The sequence below is a fragment of the Coffea eugenioides genome, chromosome 7, assembly GCF_003713205.1.
Source record: "Coffea eugenioides isolate CCC68of chromosome 7, Ceug_1.0, whole genome shotgun sequence".
NCBI classification, from domain to species: Eukaryota; Viridiplantae; Streptophyta; class Magnoliopsida; order Gentianales; family Rubiaceae; genus Coffea; species Coffea eugenioides.
In genome coordinates, this window is record NC_040041.1 from 12,261,574 (window position 1) to 12,276,853 (window position 15,280).

At 35.1% G+C, this 15,280-nt stretch overlaps 2 protein-coding genes across 2 annotated transcripts; one reads left to right on the forward strand and one right to left on the reverse strand.

Annotated features, from left to right (window-relative positions):
- Nucleotides 1-1,009: 1,009 nt before the first annotated feature.
- Nucleotides 1,010-2,398, reverse strand: LOC113778358 (protein MKS1). Its single transcript, XM_027323746.1, has one exon. The coding sequence runs from the start codon at nt 2,286-2,288 to the stop codon at nt 1,632-1,634; it is 657 nt and encodes a 218-aa protein (XP_027179547.1). The 5' UTR covers nt 2,289-2,398; the 3' UTR covers nt 1,010-1,631.
- Nucleotides 2,399-9,233: 6,835 nt separating this feature from the next.
- LOC113776920 lies at nt 9,234-13,737 on the forward strand. Its single transcript, XM_027321971.1, has 8 exons — nt 9,234-9,269; nt 9,371-9,476; nt 10,203-10,562; nt 10,738-11,214; nt 11,477-11,626; nt 11,763-11,933; nt 12,559-12,995; nt 13,111-13,737. The coding sequence occupies exons 1-8, from the start codon at nt 9,234-9,236 to the stop codon at nt 13,735-13,737; spliced, it is 2,364 nt and encodes a 787-aa protein (XP_027177772.1).
- The last annotated feature ends 1,543 nt before the right edge of the window (nt 13,738-15,280 follow it).

Genomic DNA, 15,280 nt, shown 5'->3' on the forward strand with positions numbered 1-15,280 from the left:
TCAATCCGGTTCGGGGGGTTTTCACGGTTCAACCGGTCTTTGACCGGTTTTCTAGCAAAGTCAACAATGTCATTGAACCGGACCGGTGCCATGGCCGGTTCGCGGTTCAACCGGTCGAACCGGCCGGTCCGGTCCGGTTTTCAAAACATTGGTTTTAAGTATGAAAGCAGATTTTCTATGTTTGAAATTGCTCAAAATTCAACTATTATTTGTTTATTGTAAAATACTAAAATTAAAATCAGAAAAGAACTTGACCCCTTAAATAATTAATTAATTAACGTAAACATAAGTCTAAATTGCTTAAACTATTTTTCTTCAAAATAAGTAGATCCACACTTGTCAGCACACTGCAAAAGTCTCTTTAGTATCACCATGATCTTCTTGCAAAAGTCTTGGTACAGATAAATGTTTAATAACAAAAATGCACAATTTTTTGTTTAACAGAATATTATTTGAAATATTATTTACAATACAAAAAAAATGTTTTTCTTACATTATTTGTTTTGTGATGTGATGCACATAAAATAAAAAAAAAAGATAAAAAAATAATTGAGAAAATCTGTTTATAATGCAAACAAAATAATATTGAGAAAAAAAAAAACCAAATATCCAAACTCATCCCATGATAACTACATGAGAAATTGGTAACAACACTCTGATGTCTCACAATTCCATGCTTGTTACAAAAGAAAACTAAATCAAAGATTTCATTTTTTTTTTCTTTGTTAAACCAAAGCAAGACTTCTCAATAATTGGGCATGTTATGGACAATCTGCATGCTAAATTAGCTTATAATCTGTATGGTAAGTTGTATAATTGGACAATTTTTAATCCTCCATTGCAATTTGTAAACGAAGCATTAAGTGATATGATTGAATGAAATTTTTCTTCTTTTCCTTGAAAAAAAGCGTAAAAATATATAGCGCCTTTACCCAATAGGAACCTTGAACATGCAAGAAATCCATTTTCATGCAAAGACATTTGAAAAAAAAAACACTTATTTAAGCAATAAAAAGAAAAAAAATATAATACAATTCTCATTGAATCATGAGATTCCATATACAGAACTCATTTGCTTTTTACAACCAACTCTCAAAAGAAGTACAAAAAGATAAGCCTAACTCCTCTAATTTGGCCCACCAACAACCTAGTGGCAAGAATCATTGAATAACAGCTTCATCTTCAGTTTTCCCCCAACTTTCTCCCATCCATACTTGCAAAGCCAAAGTAAGCATATGCAACCAAAAATTTCTACTTGTTCTTTTTGACTTTTCCCTCTCCTACCCCAAAAAAAAAAAAATTCTAGAAACAAATTTGTTTTCAGCTTCTTCTCTTTTGAACAAATTTGTTTTTCACCTTCTTCTGTTTTGACTTTTCCATCCTTCTAGCTAAAAAGATTTGAGTTAGTTTATCAATTCTTTACATCTACTTGTGGAGAAATTTCCTACTCCCATAAACTTCAAGACTAATAAAAAGTACATCAATAATCAATTCTTCAAAGGGGCCAAAAAAAAAAAAAGAAAAAAAAAAAATCTAATCTGGACTAGCCTAATTTTTGGGTTTTGGATACCCCAAAAAAAAAAAAGCTAGAAATATATAAATTAAAAAAGAAAGGAAATTTTGAAGTAATACTAAAAGTCAAAGAATGTGTTGAAGAGATCATACGAAGGAATGGATGGTGAAATGAGTGGTGAAGAAAGCAAGAATGATGGGCTTGGTAAGAACATATTATTCCCGTTCAAAAATGGATCCGGCGCCGGCGAGAAGAGTCCCGGAAGCGAAACGGGGGGCAGAGTCCCCGGCGCCGGCGATAGTATCCCCGGATTTTGACCCATTTCAAAACTAGTTCCTTCAAGAATTTCCATCAAATCTTCAGCAAAATCAGAACCAACCCTTTGCTGTCTCTCTTTTTCCCTTTCCGACGGGCTAGCTTTCTCCATCGAAGCTAAACGGGCTGCCGGAGAGAGGTCGCCTGCGGCAGTTGGGGTGTTGCCTGGACGAGGAGAACGGCCGGTGAGACGTTGGACCAAGTTCATGAAGTCATTGACTGTGGTGTGGATTACTTTCGGGGAAACGGCGTAGATGACCACTGGTTGGCGGTACTCGTTGTCGACTGTGGGCTGAAGGTGCGGCGGAGCAGGGTGATTGAGGTGGTGCAGCTGCGGTGCAACTGGTGGTTTCTTGATTTTGTGGGAGTCTTTGCTTACTTTAAGTGGAGCTGGACGTGGGCCCTGTAGTTCTCTCCTAGGAGACGGCCTGCCGCCGGTGGAAAAATCCTGTGGATCCATGGTGAAGGAAGATTTATGGAGTGATCGATTGGAGTAATTTGTAGAGGGAACTAGGAAGAAAGAAAAGACAACAGAGAGAAGCCAAATGGTAAAAGGTCTATGGACTTCGAAAGTGCTATGAATGTGCTGATTTCTGTTTCTATAATAATGTTTTTATGTTACTAAGGTAGGGTTCGAGGAAAGACATAAAAGTTGACAATAATGACATGAAAATTAGTTAAACTCGTTGCAAAAAGAAAAAGGTACACTAGACCCCATTTTCCAAGGGTTGATATGCTAAGAAACTTCACCTTGGAATTGATTTAAAGGATTAAGTCCGTCAGCATTGCAAGTTTTTGAAGTTGCCGTGGGAAAATATATTATAACGATGTGACGTTTGAAATTAATTAAAATATGAGTCAAGAGAATTTTTTTTTGGCAAAAACTTGCAATTCAAATAATACCTTAAATTTACTAACAATAACCAAGAAATCGAACATTTGTTGACTCTATTTCTTTTATGGTGTCATCCATCTTTTCTACCGAAAAAGGGCAAATTGGATTGCACACATCATTCATGTTGTGCTAAAAATAAAATATGGGGATAGTGCCAATTTGGCCTTCCATATTGAGCAAAAACTTTAATGTGACAGCACAAATTGAAAAAAGTTTCAATTAGCTTTTGCAATGAAAATGTGCTTATTTGAGTATGGCCCTCTAAATTGAGAAACATTTTCAATATGGCCTTCCAAATTCAATATTTATATTTGGCCTTCTAAATTGAAAAATAGTAATGTGCTCTTTGGTTTTGCTTCCATCTAGTTAATGATTGTTCAGTCTCTCATTAAGGGCCATCTTTGAACCTTTTTTTCCTCGAATCTTAAATCGTTCACACAACACAATTGGGGTAAAAAAAAAAGAATTAATCTTATAATACAACTATCTGAGTCCTTTTTTTTTTTTACCGGGGGAATGATATTTGCTTATCTTAAAATGTTCTTTAAACACGATTTGATTTTTCTTAAGCCAAATGATGAGTATATAATAGGCCAAATGCATTGCAGTGGTTTGCAAAGAAACCTTTTCAGGTTTGTAATATCATTCCCTTCTTTCATATGTCAAGAAGCAAAGACCTACTTTTGTCTTCAATTTTCTATGCATAAGCCTTCAATTTTCTTATATACGTTTTGTAAAATAAGTAATTATGAGAGACCTAGGCTTCTTAAATTACAAAGAAGGACTAGACAGAAATGAAATGGAGGGCCGCAATAGAATACCATTTTCAGTTGGAGGGTAGTATTGAAATTAATTTTCTGTACTTGGCCAAGTTGACACTATTTAGTTTGGAGGGCTGTATTGATATTTTTGCGCAAATTGGAAGGCCAAAATCACAGCTATCCTAAAAAGGGCTTCCCATAACTCATTAAAAAAAAAAAAAAACTCAAGTACTTGTGGAAACAAATAGTGACTAAAAAACTTCTTTATGGCTTTTATTGCCTTGATCTTTTGCTTAAATTGTCATGTTTTGGAAAAAATTAGGAATAATTCCTTAACACATTCTTGAACATTTTTTTTAATCTTACATACATTTCATCTAAAAAAAATTTATGCAGCTTTATTTTTCTGAATCACTCCTAAAAAATAAAATGCAATTGAAAGGAAATTTTTTTGTTAAGGGATGGTTATTGTCAATGTCATACGATCAATCCATAATATAGACAGCGGTGATTTAGATTAAAGCATTCTGAAATAAAAAGATAAAAGTTACCTTCTTTTTATAAAAAAAGATGCAGAAATGGAAGTCACTCAAATAAAAGAAAATTGGAGGGTAGATTTTTAAAGTGGTACCTATTCCAACAACTTTTTCCGCCCATTTAAAGCCCGTGATCATCGACATAAATTACTTGTCAATAAAAGTGTCTATGAAGCAGCTTGGGCAAGGATATCTGTTGGGTCTCTTAATAGCCCAAATTTGGCCCATTTAAGATAAGATCGTCCACTTCAAACCAGGGCTGCCAAAGCTCACAAGTAGGGGTGGCAATGGGGCGGGGGACACCTCCCCAAACCCCGCTCCGTTGCATTTTAATTCCCCCCGCCCCGGGCTTCCCCCGTCCCGTCCCCTGCCCCCGGCTTCCCCTATCCTGCTTCCCCCGCGGGGGCATCTGTGGGGTTAAAAAATTTTATTATATAATTTCATTATAATTAAATTTGAGCAAATAATCAAGTATTAAAATATCAACATATCACTAAATTATTATTCATTGTAACTTCACAATTGAAACTCATAAAAATAATTAAACAAAGGTTATTTGACTACAATCTAATATGATAAAACAAATATAACTAAAATAATCAAGTTTTCACTTTTGATATAAATACAATTACTAAATTAATATTGTGTTTTTTTAGAAAAAAGTGTTATTGTATTAAGTGTAGTTAGGAATTTAACATAAATGTATTAATAAATTTAGTATAAATAATTAATAATTTTTATTAATAGACATGTATAATTAGTAGTATAATTGATAATATTATTATTATATATATAATTATGTACATATATATATATATTTTTTCAAACAAGAGGCGGGGTGGGGCGGGGAAGTATACCCCTGGCCCCCGCCCCACTTCTAAACGGGGGGAAAAAATTCCCCTGCCCCCGCCCCCGCCCCATCCCCCGCCCCAATGACCCCCCGCGGGCACTCGCCCCCGTTGCCATCCCTACTCACAAGCTTTCTAGTTTAGTATCAGAATTTTTAATTTGTATCCGTATTGAGTTCCCAAAAAAAGAAAAAAAAAAACGAATTTAAAAACGAAAGCTCACTTTTCATGGGCTCCCACTTTGGGATCTGTGGCAAGTGGTATATACATATATATAATTTTTAGATAAAGTTCTACTAAGTTTTGGGGATTGATGTTTTAGGTTCAAGAAAAATTCAATGGCACATTTACATCAACATGCATACAATCTAAAGTATAGCTAGGTGCTTTCTTTCCTTTTTTTTTTAAATTTTTTGATAAAAAAGTATAATTCAATTAATTTTCAACTAAATCCACCATTAGAAATGGCACAACAAAATTTAGAGAATACCTACACCGATTATTGATCTTGCATTTTTAGCTAAGACAACTTGACAGGCTAGCAGGTATGTGTAGTGTCCTCCCTTGTAATAGAGTAGGATTTTCCCTGCTTAAAATCCCTGCTTATAATAGAATAGGATTAAAAAAAAAAAAAGAAGCTTAGACATGCATCACTTTGGTATTTTATCTACTATTCCATGAGTCGAGTCCCTTATGATATCCAAAACAAGAGGGCCTAAACTAGATAGAAAATCTCCCACCGCACTAATTTTGGATGGGTCGGGTCTGGAATTTCAGCCCACTTTAATGTTTGGCTCAAATTAAGCTTAACTCAACCTAAACCTTTTTAATGCTAGTCACAACCCTGATTTTAGTGGACAAGGGCAATCCTAAGAGGGGCTTTTTTTAAAAAATTTTTTTTTATGAGGGTAAGGGTAAAATTTAAGAGGTAAGGAGAGAACTTGCTGCAATAATTTAAGAGGGTAAAATTAAGATAGGCAGATATTGAGGATGAATAAAGAAGAGGGCAAATATAGAATAAATAAAAATTACCATTCTTGAACTTGCTGCAATAACCAAGGCAAATAAGAGCATTAGCAATTCAGTATTTCATGTTAAGAAAAATTCACCGAAACCCACCACATATTTCAGAGATCTTTTTCTTCCATTAAGGGAACAAAAGGTGAAAATTTTCTTGTGGTAAAATTGGCTTTGTCCAACGAAGCAAAAAAGAATATATTCAGCACAAAAGGGTACATATATATATATTATAAAGGGAATAGAGTCAGTGATATTATTTGTTATTGAAGAATAGGAAAAATTCATATTATTTTCTTTCTCAAATTTTTTTCCGTTCGAATAGTTTATAGAAATTAGAAAAAGAAAATCTTTCTAGGTTTATGAACTTTCGCTAAGTAATTCGTGCGTTTACGATATAAATTCCTTGGTTTCTTCAGGAAATTGCTTAAAAATTTGTGAATCCGTCCTTTGTAGCTTCCATTTTGGATTTTTGCAAATTAATTTTTCATGTATATAATTTTACAAGCTTTTTCTCAAAATAATAATTTCAAACTTCTCATGATAAAGGAAAAAAAAAAAGTAACAAAAATAATTTGTGAAATTTATTTTAAATTTGCTTTTACAATTTAGGTCTTTCTTCTTTAATTTAAATGTATACTTTATAGGACATATGTCTAAAGTGCTTCGCTTCTTCTGTGATGATTCCATGCTATTTGGGTAGTTTCAACATATATATATATATATATATATATATGTGAATTGTGCGAAACGTGTATTCCATTTGCATTAACACGAAGTTCCTGATTCAGTGTTTCTGCTTGGCCTTTTTTGGCTTTTCTTTGACCAGTTTTAACACAAACAGACGAATTTTTTGTTTTTCTCCCTTCAATTCCACTTTGGGGCTGCACTTTATAAGAGGTATGGCAGGTAACTTGTCACCAAAACGACAGTAATCATTATATCACTTGTAGACAAATGCACGGTCTGGTTTTGTTTGCTTTGTTGGAAATATGCAAAGGTTCAAGAAAATTGTTTTTTTTTTTTTTTTTTTTTTGTCAATTATCATCCCTATTTCTACTTCTACTCTATCTACGGGAAGGCTCAACTGAGCCTATGAAGACCGATGGGACAGAACCACCACCGGACCAGACGGGTGCGTAAATTTGAAGCAGAGCCACAAGAGTGGCATTTTGGTCAAACCTTGCCTCCCACCCCACCAAACCCTTAAGGGATTACCACATTAAAACATGTCGTACATTGCACCATTCTTTATTGCAATTTGCTGCATGCTTGCACACCTTTTATGTATTTTATGACTAAAACAGCTTGATTAATGGCATAACTCCTTTTTTTTTTTGGTGCTTGATGAGCACTCGAGCAATTTACAAAAGACAACACTAGTCAAGACACTTATAAAAGAATCGAGGTGGACATAAATTTCACTGAGGCATCCAATGTACGTGCAACTAATAAAAAGATATTAAAAAGATTAGAATTAGTCTTGTTGGAAAATAATAACTTAAAAGAGTTATGGTGGTTATTGAGCAATTCGTGGGACAATTCATAAGTTATTCAATGACCAATCAAAATTTGTCCACCGGATAATCAACACCCGCTATCAAAATATATCCTAGAATGAGTTAGAAAAGAAAAAAGAAAAGAAAAGAAAAATCATTAATTGTGCTCTTATAAAACTTCCATCAGATTTGGAAAATCACCAATAATCATTCGGGCCTGAAGTGTTAACTCTTCAGAAAAAATATTAACTATCGTAAAAATTTTTCTTTTTATATCCTCTAAACCATCGAAGGGATAAGCATTAGCAGAAATGATATGCTCTATCGTGCATTTTATCAAACATATACTAATAGACACCAGATTTTTTCACCTTGATTATGTTTTTGTGAACTTATAAAGAAACATCATGACACAAACTTGTGAAACATAAACACTGCAGTTTGTGAAAACATTTGAACACAAACTTATGATACTAGATTCTACCAGAAGAAGCAAATACCCTTTTTTAGGCAAACGATATCTTATTTTATGAATTACAATTCCTGAAGCTTTTTAAACTTATAAACATGTTATTGTATTCACCTTCCAACACATATCTTCATCGATTAACTCCTTTCGCTTTCAGTTTTATGCATGATATAGGAGGAGTTGGTGGGTTCTACTTCTTCTTTGAAATCAGGAGGATGGGAAGAGGAAAAAAATCTTCTTTTTTTTTGGCACCTTGTGAAAGGTGTCTCTAAATCTGAAAATTTCTACGTGCAATGAATGATAAGTTTTGAACTTTTTTGGAAGCCAAGAAGCAAAGACAACAGATAGTACAAATACTAGACAAGGTTTAAGATGTTTTTCGCATTTGCACAAATCACTGATTATGATTTGGCGTAAGCTGTAACAATTAGACCCAATAGTTAATTAGTTACCAAGTTTTAATTGGTCATTGAGCAACTTATAGATTATAAAACTTGCCGTTAATTCACTGTATTCTCTACTAGTGATGGTATGCTAGGGTTATAACTCACTTCCATTATAATGGGTGTCACTTTTTGTGTAGGATATTTCTGGATTCAATTGACGGGGGTTATTTAGGTCACATCTTAATAGGATACTATGATTGGTTGTTCCTCTTACGATTTTGTTCGGAGCTGATTCCAGAATCGGACTAAGAACATATCAGATTAAGATTTTACTTTGTTCTTGATGTATGAACAACTAGAAAAAGTTAATTAGCTTCCATACAACAATAATCGAGTCTTTCCCTTGAATATTTTTGAGACTTGTACGTCGCTTAACAACCCTTAATATGATCGAGTTTGAGAATTCTGTCATTTTGCTGGAGAAAAAAAGGCATCCCAGTACTAGCAACGAAGTGGAATCCCATTCAACACTGAAATATCTACCAAAATCTACAGTCAACTCATTTGATATTCTAAAAAGTTTATCATCACTTTTTCTTGTTCCAATTTAAGGTTGAACCCTCACTTTTTTATTCGTCGTTCGTCTCTCCAAGTCTGAAAAGAGAAGTCCTCAACCTCCAAGAGGGTTCTCTAATGGCAAGCAAACCATTAGCCTCTGCCACTAAGTTAGTGGCAAGCACAAAATGAGCAAAAGTGTTTGTACAGACCATTAATCTGATCGACCATCACCATTTTCTCTTTGACGCATTTTAGAGTAGCAATCATGGTGATGTGGTCAAAGACATGCTGTTACTCATTTACCATTTGAAGCAGCCCTTGCCAAAATGTGAGTCGTGAGTTCGTGACACACGTTATCAACTAGTGAATATATATATATATATATATTTTTAATGTATATGCCGAATAGAGTCTATTATATATTGAGAGGTAGAAGATGGATTCTCCAGAAGTAAATCTTGATTGCTCTTTGGTAAATCTCAATCAGATTTCACTAGTCATTTTACACAATCGAATTGCATTAATAGCTCAAGTTTATGAGATTTTGAAAGTACTACAATTCTAACTTCCTAGCTTCTGTATTACCCCGGGGGACCATATTATAGTAGCAGGGAGAAAGAAAGTGCTAATTCATTCTCAGATAGGTCAGTTCTGGTTATGGCAAGCTTGAGGAACAAAGGTAATCCTCAAGGTGCCATAGCATGCAGTAGAATGTCTTTTAAGTTATTTAATATTTGATAATATTTTCTATAGTGACGGTGTATTATTTACATTAGCGGGGTTTGGATACAGTATTCTTATATCAAGAAAGAGAATTAAAATTTGAATAAAGGTTATGTGTCATGCATCGAAATCTACTTATACAATGAAATTTTTGTATAACCTTGGTGATTTTAACCTTTAATATTTGTAGTGTAGTACTTTGACAATGTTCTCTTTGTTCTTGACATTTTGATATTTGGTTGGCCAATAGAAATAAGTAGACCTATAACTTGATTTTTCAAAGTCAAAAATTTCAATGAAATAGTAAATGCAACATTTCCATTTCTCTAAAACAGGGCATTTTTTGAAGCTAAAATTGGAAAAAATGATTTTCTTTTTGGATTTTAATGATTCTTCAACTGATGAAAATGAGCGCGAGGCTATCAATATGAAAAGCCAAGATTGTAAAATTACTAATACTGTCCAAGTTAGGAATTCAACTTTATTACTATTGAGGTTACATAGTTACCATTCTGAAAAGTTCTTGTAGCAATTTCGGCATTTGCAGTAAAGTAAAGAAACCTTTTGATTCTTTGTGCTCTTTATAGTCTTCAAAACTGTCGTATGATAATAAATAATGAATAGTTTTATCCTTCTTATGCCTGGAACATTAGCATCTTCTTTTTGATCCATGTATAAGCAGGAGAAAAAGGTAGCAAGGCTGCAACTGGAATTGTTCCCGAGATGCTGACTGAGGAAAACTACGAGGACTGGAAGGTTTGCTTGAAACATTATTTGGTTGGGCATGGACTTTGGGGTGTTGTATCTGGAAAAGAGCCTGAACCAAGTAAAGATAAGAAACAAGAACACGAGGAATGGAAGAAGAAGAATGCATTGGCTTTACATGCCATTCAACTTTCATGTGGACCAGCCACATATGCAAAGTTTAAAGAAGCTCACATTTGTGCACGAGTTGCATGGAATCATTTGGCTGAGAAAATCAAGCGCCCACACAAGTTCAAAGAGCATGATCATGAAGAGGAAAACCATGTGGAAGATGAAGGTAATTTACAATTATGAAGCTGATGAAATTTGTTTTGCTTTTGTAAGTTTAATCATCTGATCAAATTCTCATTCTTGAGACAGATTAGTTCTTAATCAGAGAAAGTTCTTTTGAACAGTTCGTTCAAATAGGCAAGTCATATATCTATACATTAATTCAATCTTAACATGTCCAGGAGCAAGAGAGTACCTTAATTATGGGAACTTGTACAAAGCAATTGAAGAAGGAAAGTGCCATTCTATAAAGAGTTTCCTGGAGCAGGATCCAAATGCTGTTAGGGCAAGAGTTTCTTCACATAGGGACACAGCTCTTCACATTGCCATTCTGGTTGGTCATATCAAGATTGCAGAAGAGTTGGTGAAGAAAATGCAGCCACAAGACTTGGAATTGATAAATGAGTATGGTGCCACAGCACTTTCTCTAGCTGCAATAAGTGGTGCAACAAAGTTGGCAAAGGCAATAGTAGAAAAAAATCCTAAGCTAGTTAGCATGGAAAATGACCATGATGATGGACAGCTCCCTGTCATTGTCGCTGCTTTGTATGGTCAAAAGCGTATGGTTCGATACCTATACAAGGTGACCTCAAAGGACGAGCTTCAGGGTGAGAGGGGTGCTACATTGCTCAATTGTTTGATTACAGCTGAAATTTTTGGTAAGACTGTATGCAAAGAGACCTATAATATTATGTAATATTCGGATGCCTGCCTCATGTTGCAGGAAGTTCAGAGTTTGACACGTCACAGCCCCCTGTCCAATACCTAAACATTTTAATTTTCGTTATTCCTGATTCTACTCTAGCCATGGTTTTGACCATTTTCCTCCTTCAATATGCTTTTAAGAGAAAGGATAGACTTTACACCACAAATTTTCATATTCTGTGATGCATTTCTAATCTTGTTTTTGGATTGCTGCAGATGTTGCCTCAATGTTGCTGAAACGATATCCGCATCTTGGTGTCACCCCAGATCATAATGGCGACTACACCCTCAGAATATTGGCTCACAAGCCTTCTGCATTTCCTAGTGGAACAAAACTTGTCCTCTGGAAAAAGTGGATCTACTCCTGTGAGTATATACTTCTACTAATTGCAAATTTATATACCAATCATCCTTAAACTCACATGTAGTGCTGCAATATTCTGTATCAATCATCTATGGCATTCAAGAGCTACTCATAAGAGGGAGTATAATATTGTGGTAGGTGTAATGGTGCATTCTCCTTGGGAGAGTCCAAGAGGTTCCCAAACTTCTCATGAAGATGACAGCATTGGAAGTCACAGGTCAAGTGTGATGGATTTCCACAACATTGACATTCCAGATTCGAGTGATGGGGATCTGAGATTGCATGAAGGTCATTCCATTCGTCACTGTGGTATATACCCGAAATCTGCCCGCCTCTCTTTCCAGCTGCTAAAATACATATATTTGCACTGGAATAGGAAATCTTTTTGATAGCAATGTCAAATGGCAAACTTGTTTACACCCTATAAATTCAACTTTACAATGATGCTATATAAAATAGAAATGAATTTTTCTGCAATGAAATTAAGATATTCTTGCTGTTTGTTCAATGTTGAACAGATTAATGCAGGCAAACATGCATTTCTAGTACGAAAATGTTGTAGGTAGTACTTTCTTGATTATAGCCCATGGTAGGAAAAAGACAATTACATTAGGAAGTCTGGTTGGAATGCAAAAAAAAAAAAAAATCCCAGATACTGCATTCCAAACGAATAAAATTACAGAAAATTTGTGTTAAATACTCTATGTTGTACTTACCTGATTTCTTGAAACCTTTTTTGTCTGAAGCATCTTCATGAATTTTGAGTTTTCATCTTGTGTTCTGTATGATCTAATGATAATCTTTGCAGTAATCAGTCTCTTGCATAGGATGGTGTGGAGCCTCTTAAGATGCCTTGGTTGGTCTCATCTACTGGTGCTGTACTTTCAATAAAACTTCTGATAATTTTTTTACTGATCTGTTGTTGATTTTCCAGTCCCAGATATTAAGCATATACATGACAGGAAATTGGTTCATGATGAAGCAGTTAAACTCCTGAGCTGTATATTTAAGGAAACCAGACACATGAGCAAGTCACAACTTGAAAAGATGGAGATAGACAAAGTTCTATATGAAGCTATCAAGCATGGAATTGTTGAGTTTGTCGTAGAAATTCTCAAATTTACCCCAGAAATTATATGGAGAAAAGACAAAAAGGGAAGAACAATTTTTGCACATGCAATTGTGCTTCGCCAAGAGAAAATTTTCAGTCTCATATATGGTTTGGGAACACAAAGATGTATAATGGCACGTCGACATGATGTATTTGGGAACAATTATTTGCACTTAGCAGCAAAATTGTCCCCTCAATCCCAACTCGACCGGGTCTCGGGAGCAGCTCTACAAATGCAGAGGGAACTACAATGGTTTAAGGTTGTATCAATTTCCTTATTAGTCATCTCATATTGTTTTTTACCCTCAAAACAACTTTGAGACCTGCATAGCATATAGTAGGAATTTGTCTGGTAACCTCATGATTACGTTGTAGGAAGTTGAAAGTATTGTACAACCAAAGCTGAAGGAAGACATGAATGATAACAAGAAAACCCCATCCGCATTATTCACCGACGAGCATAAGGTGCTGGCCAGGGAGGGGGAGAGATGGATGAAAAATACTGCAGGATCAAGTATGATTGTGGGCACTCTAATCTCTGCGGTCATGTTTACTACAGCGTTCACTATTCCAGGCGGTAATAGCCAATCAGGCCTCCCAATCTTGCTGGAAACTCAAACAAAGGCTTTCTTGATATTCATGATTTCAAATGCACTATCCATGTTCACATCTTCCACTTCAATACTGATGTTCTTAGGCATTCTTACAGCAAGATATGCAGAAGAAGACTTTCTCAAGTCCTTACCTACAAAACTAGTAATCGGGCTCGCATGCCTATTCTTTTCCATAGTCACCATGATGTTATCTTTTGGTGCTGCTATATATCTGATGTTGAACAAACAGCTAACTTGGGTATTCTATCCCATTGTTGCTCTCTCCACTGTTCCAGTTGCTTTTTTCTCATTGTTGCAATTCCCTCTCCTTGTTGAGATGATTAATCGAACATATGGATCGGGCATCTTTGGCAATTCCAAAGGAAAACTCTCATGGTGTGGTTTATGAGTTTTACAACCGGTGTTTGGACTCCGGCATCGTTTATCTCACTTTCTGTATCAATTTCTATCCGACTTTATCACTACTTGTTAAATAGAAGATCCCGAGTTGAGCTCATGTTTTAGGTGGCCATCAAGCTTAAAAGCTTATATTCAATTGATCTCTATAATGTATTTAGTAGTGATCATATGATGTGATCTTCTAAATAAATCATTTTTTTTTTTGCAAGGGAATTCAAATCGCTCACATTAATTGGTCTTAGTCTTATCAGTACCAAAAAGGTATGATCGGCTGATGCCAGCCTCCATCTTGTAACATCTAAATAATTGCCAACCTTTTCACACTTTGTGGTTTTGCCCCATCATTTCTCCATCTCGATCCACTTGCCCATCTCCAATTAATACTTCTCTATCTCGATCACCAGCAGCAGCTGTTGCACGTAAACAACTTATGATTTTGGAGGTATGCCTTGATTCATGGTAGTGATCGGATTTGAACTCACTCGAACTGTTTTTCAAGGAAAAAAAATTCGCTGGTCATATATTCAAGTTTACATTCTGATTAGGTTTTATATAAGTTTTTTCCAACCATTTTACCAAAACAACCTCAGGCCTTGTGGGGCTTTGGAATTGTATAAGCCAAATGGCACCATTTAGCCCTAAGGACTACAATTCTATTTCCGATTTTAAGGTCCATCCAGAGTATTTTCTTTGGAGAAAAGCTGAAAAAGCTAAATCCAAAAGTCTGCAAAAGCTTTCAGCTTGTGAAGGAGTGCTGGAAAAAGTGAATCGTCGGTGATATCTGAGCTCCATTTCTAAGCTATAGACGTTATGGGAGCTTTTTTAAACCTTTAAAATGTTAAACAGTTTCTTTTGGGGCCTATAAGGTAAGGCTGGAGGAAAAATCTGTTACAAGCGTGGATGTCAACTTATCAGCTCACATTATTATCTTACAGGGTTGATTTTATTATCGAACTTATCAATCAAAACGAGGTCAGTATAATTTTTCAAATTAGAGGGAGTCTAAGTGAAGTAGTTAAAAACCTCAATTGAAGTGTTTAGTTCGTTATAAATAATCATGATGCACTGCAAAGCCTGCCTTCTATTTTCAAATGATTCTTTTTTGGGATAATGTTATTTTCAAAGAATTCTGAACCTGAAAAGCAAGCTTGCTTTATTATATATTTTCTAGGATGAAAAAGGAAAGGTACTGCAAAGCCTGCCTTCTATTTTCAAATGATTCTTTTTTGGGATAATGTTATTTTCAAAGAATTCTGAACCTGAAAAGCAAGCTTGCTTTATTATATATTTTCTAGGATGAAAAAGGAAAGGTAAAACTCCAATGTCCAATTCCATCAGAGTACCACCGCTATGGCTCCATTTTTGTCCATTTTCTTCAATTGTGCCCTGGGTCAAATCAAAATATCATGTCTGCTCCTATTAAGAATAATTATCCTCACAAGTTGCACTCAAATATCTCATTCGTCATATATGCCCTTTATATTTTTTTTTCAACCCTACCATTCTTGTGGGCATTTCACCCCCAATGCCAC

Coding starts and splice junctions, on each gene's coding strand:
- LOC113778358 (XM_027323746.1), bottom strand. CDS start 2,288: ATGGATCCACAGGATTTTTCCACCGGCGGCAGGCCGTCTCCTAGGAGA.
- LOC113776920 (XM_027321971.1), top strand. CDS start 9,234: ATGGATTCTCCAGAAGTAAATCTTGATTGCTCTTTG. Junction 9,477..10,202: donor GGCAAGCTTGAGGAACAAAG/GTAATCCTCAAG, acceptor ATGTATAAGCAG/GAGAAAAAGGTAGCAAGGCT. Junction 12,996..13,110: donor GGGAACTACAATGGTTTAAG/GTTGTATCAATT, acceptor ATTACGTTGTAG/GAAGTTGAAAGTATTGTACA.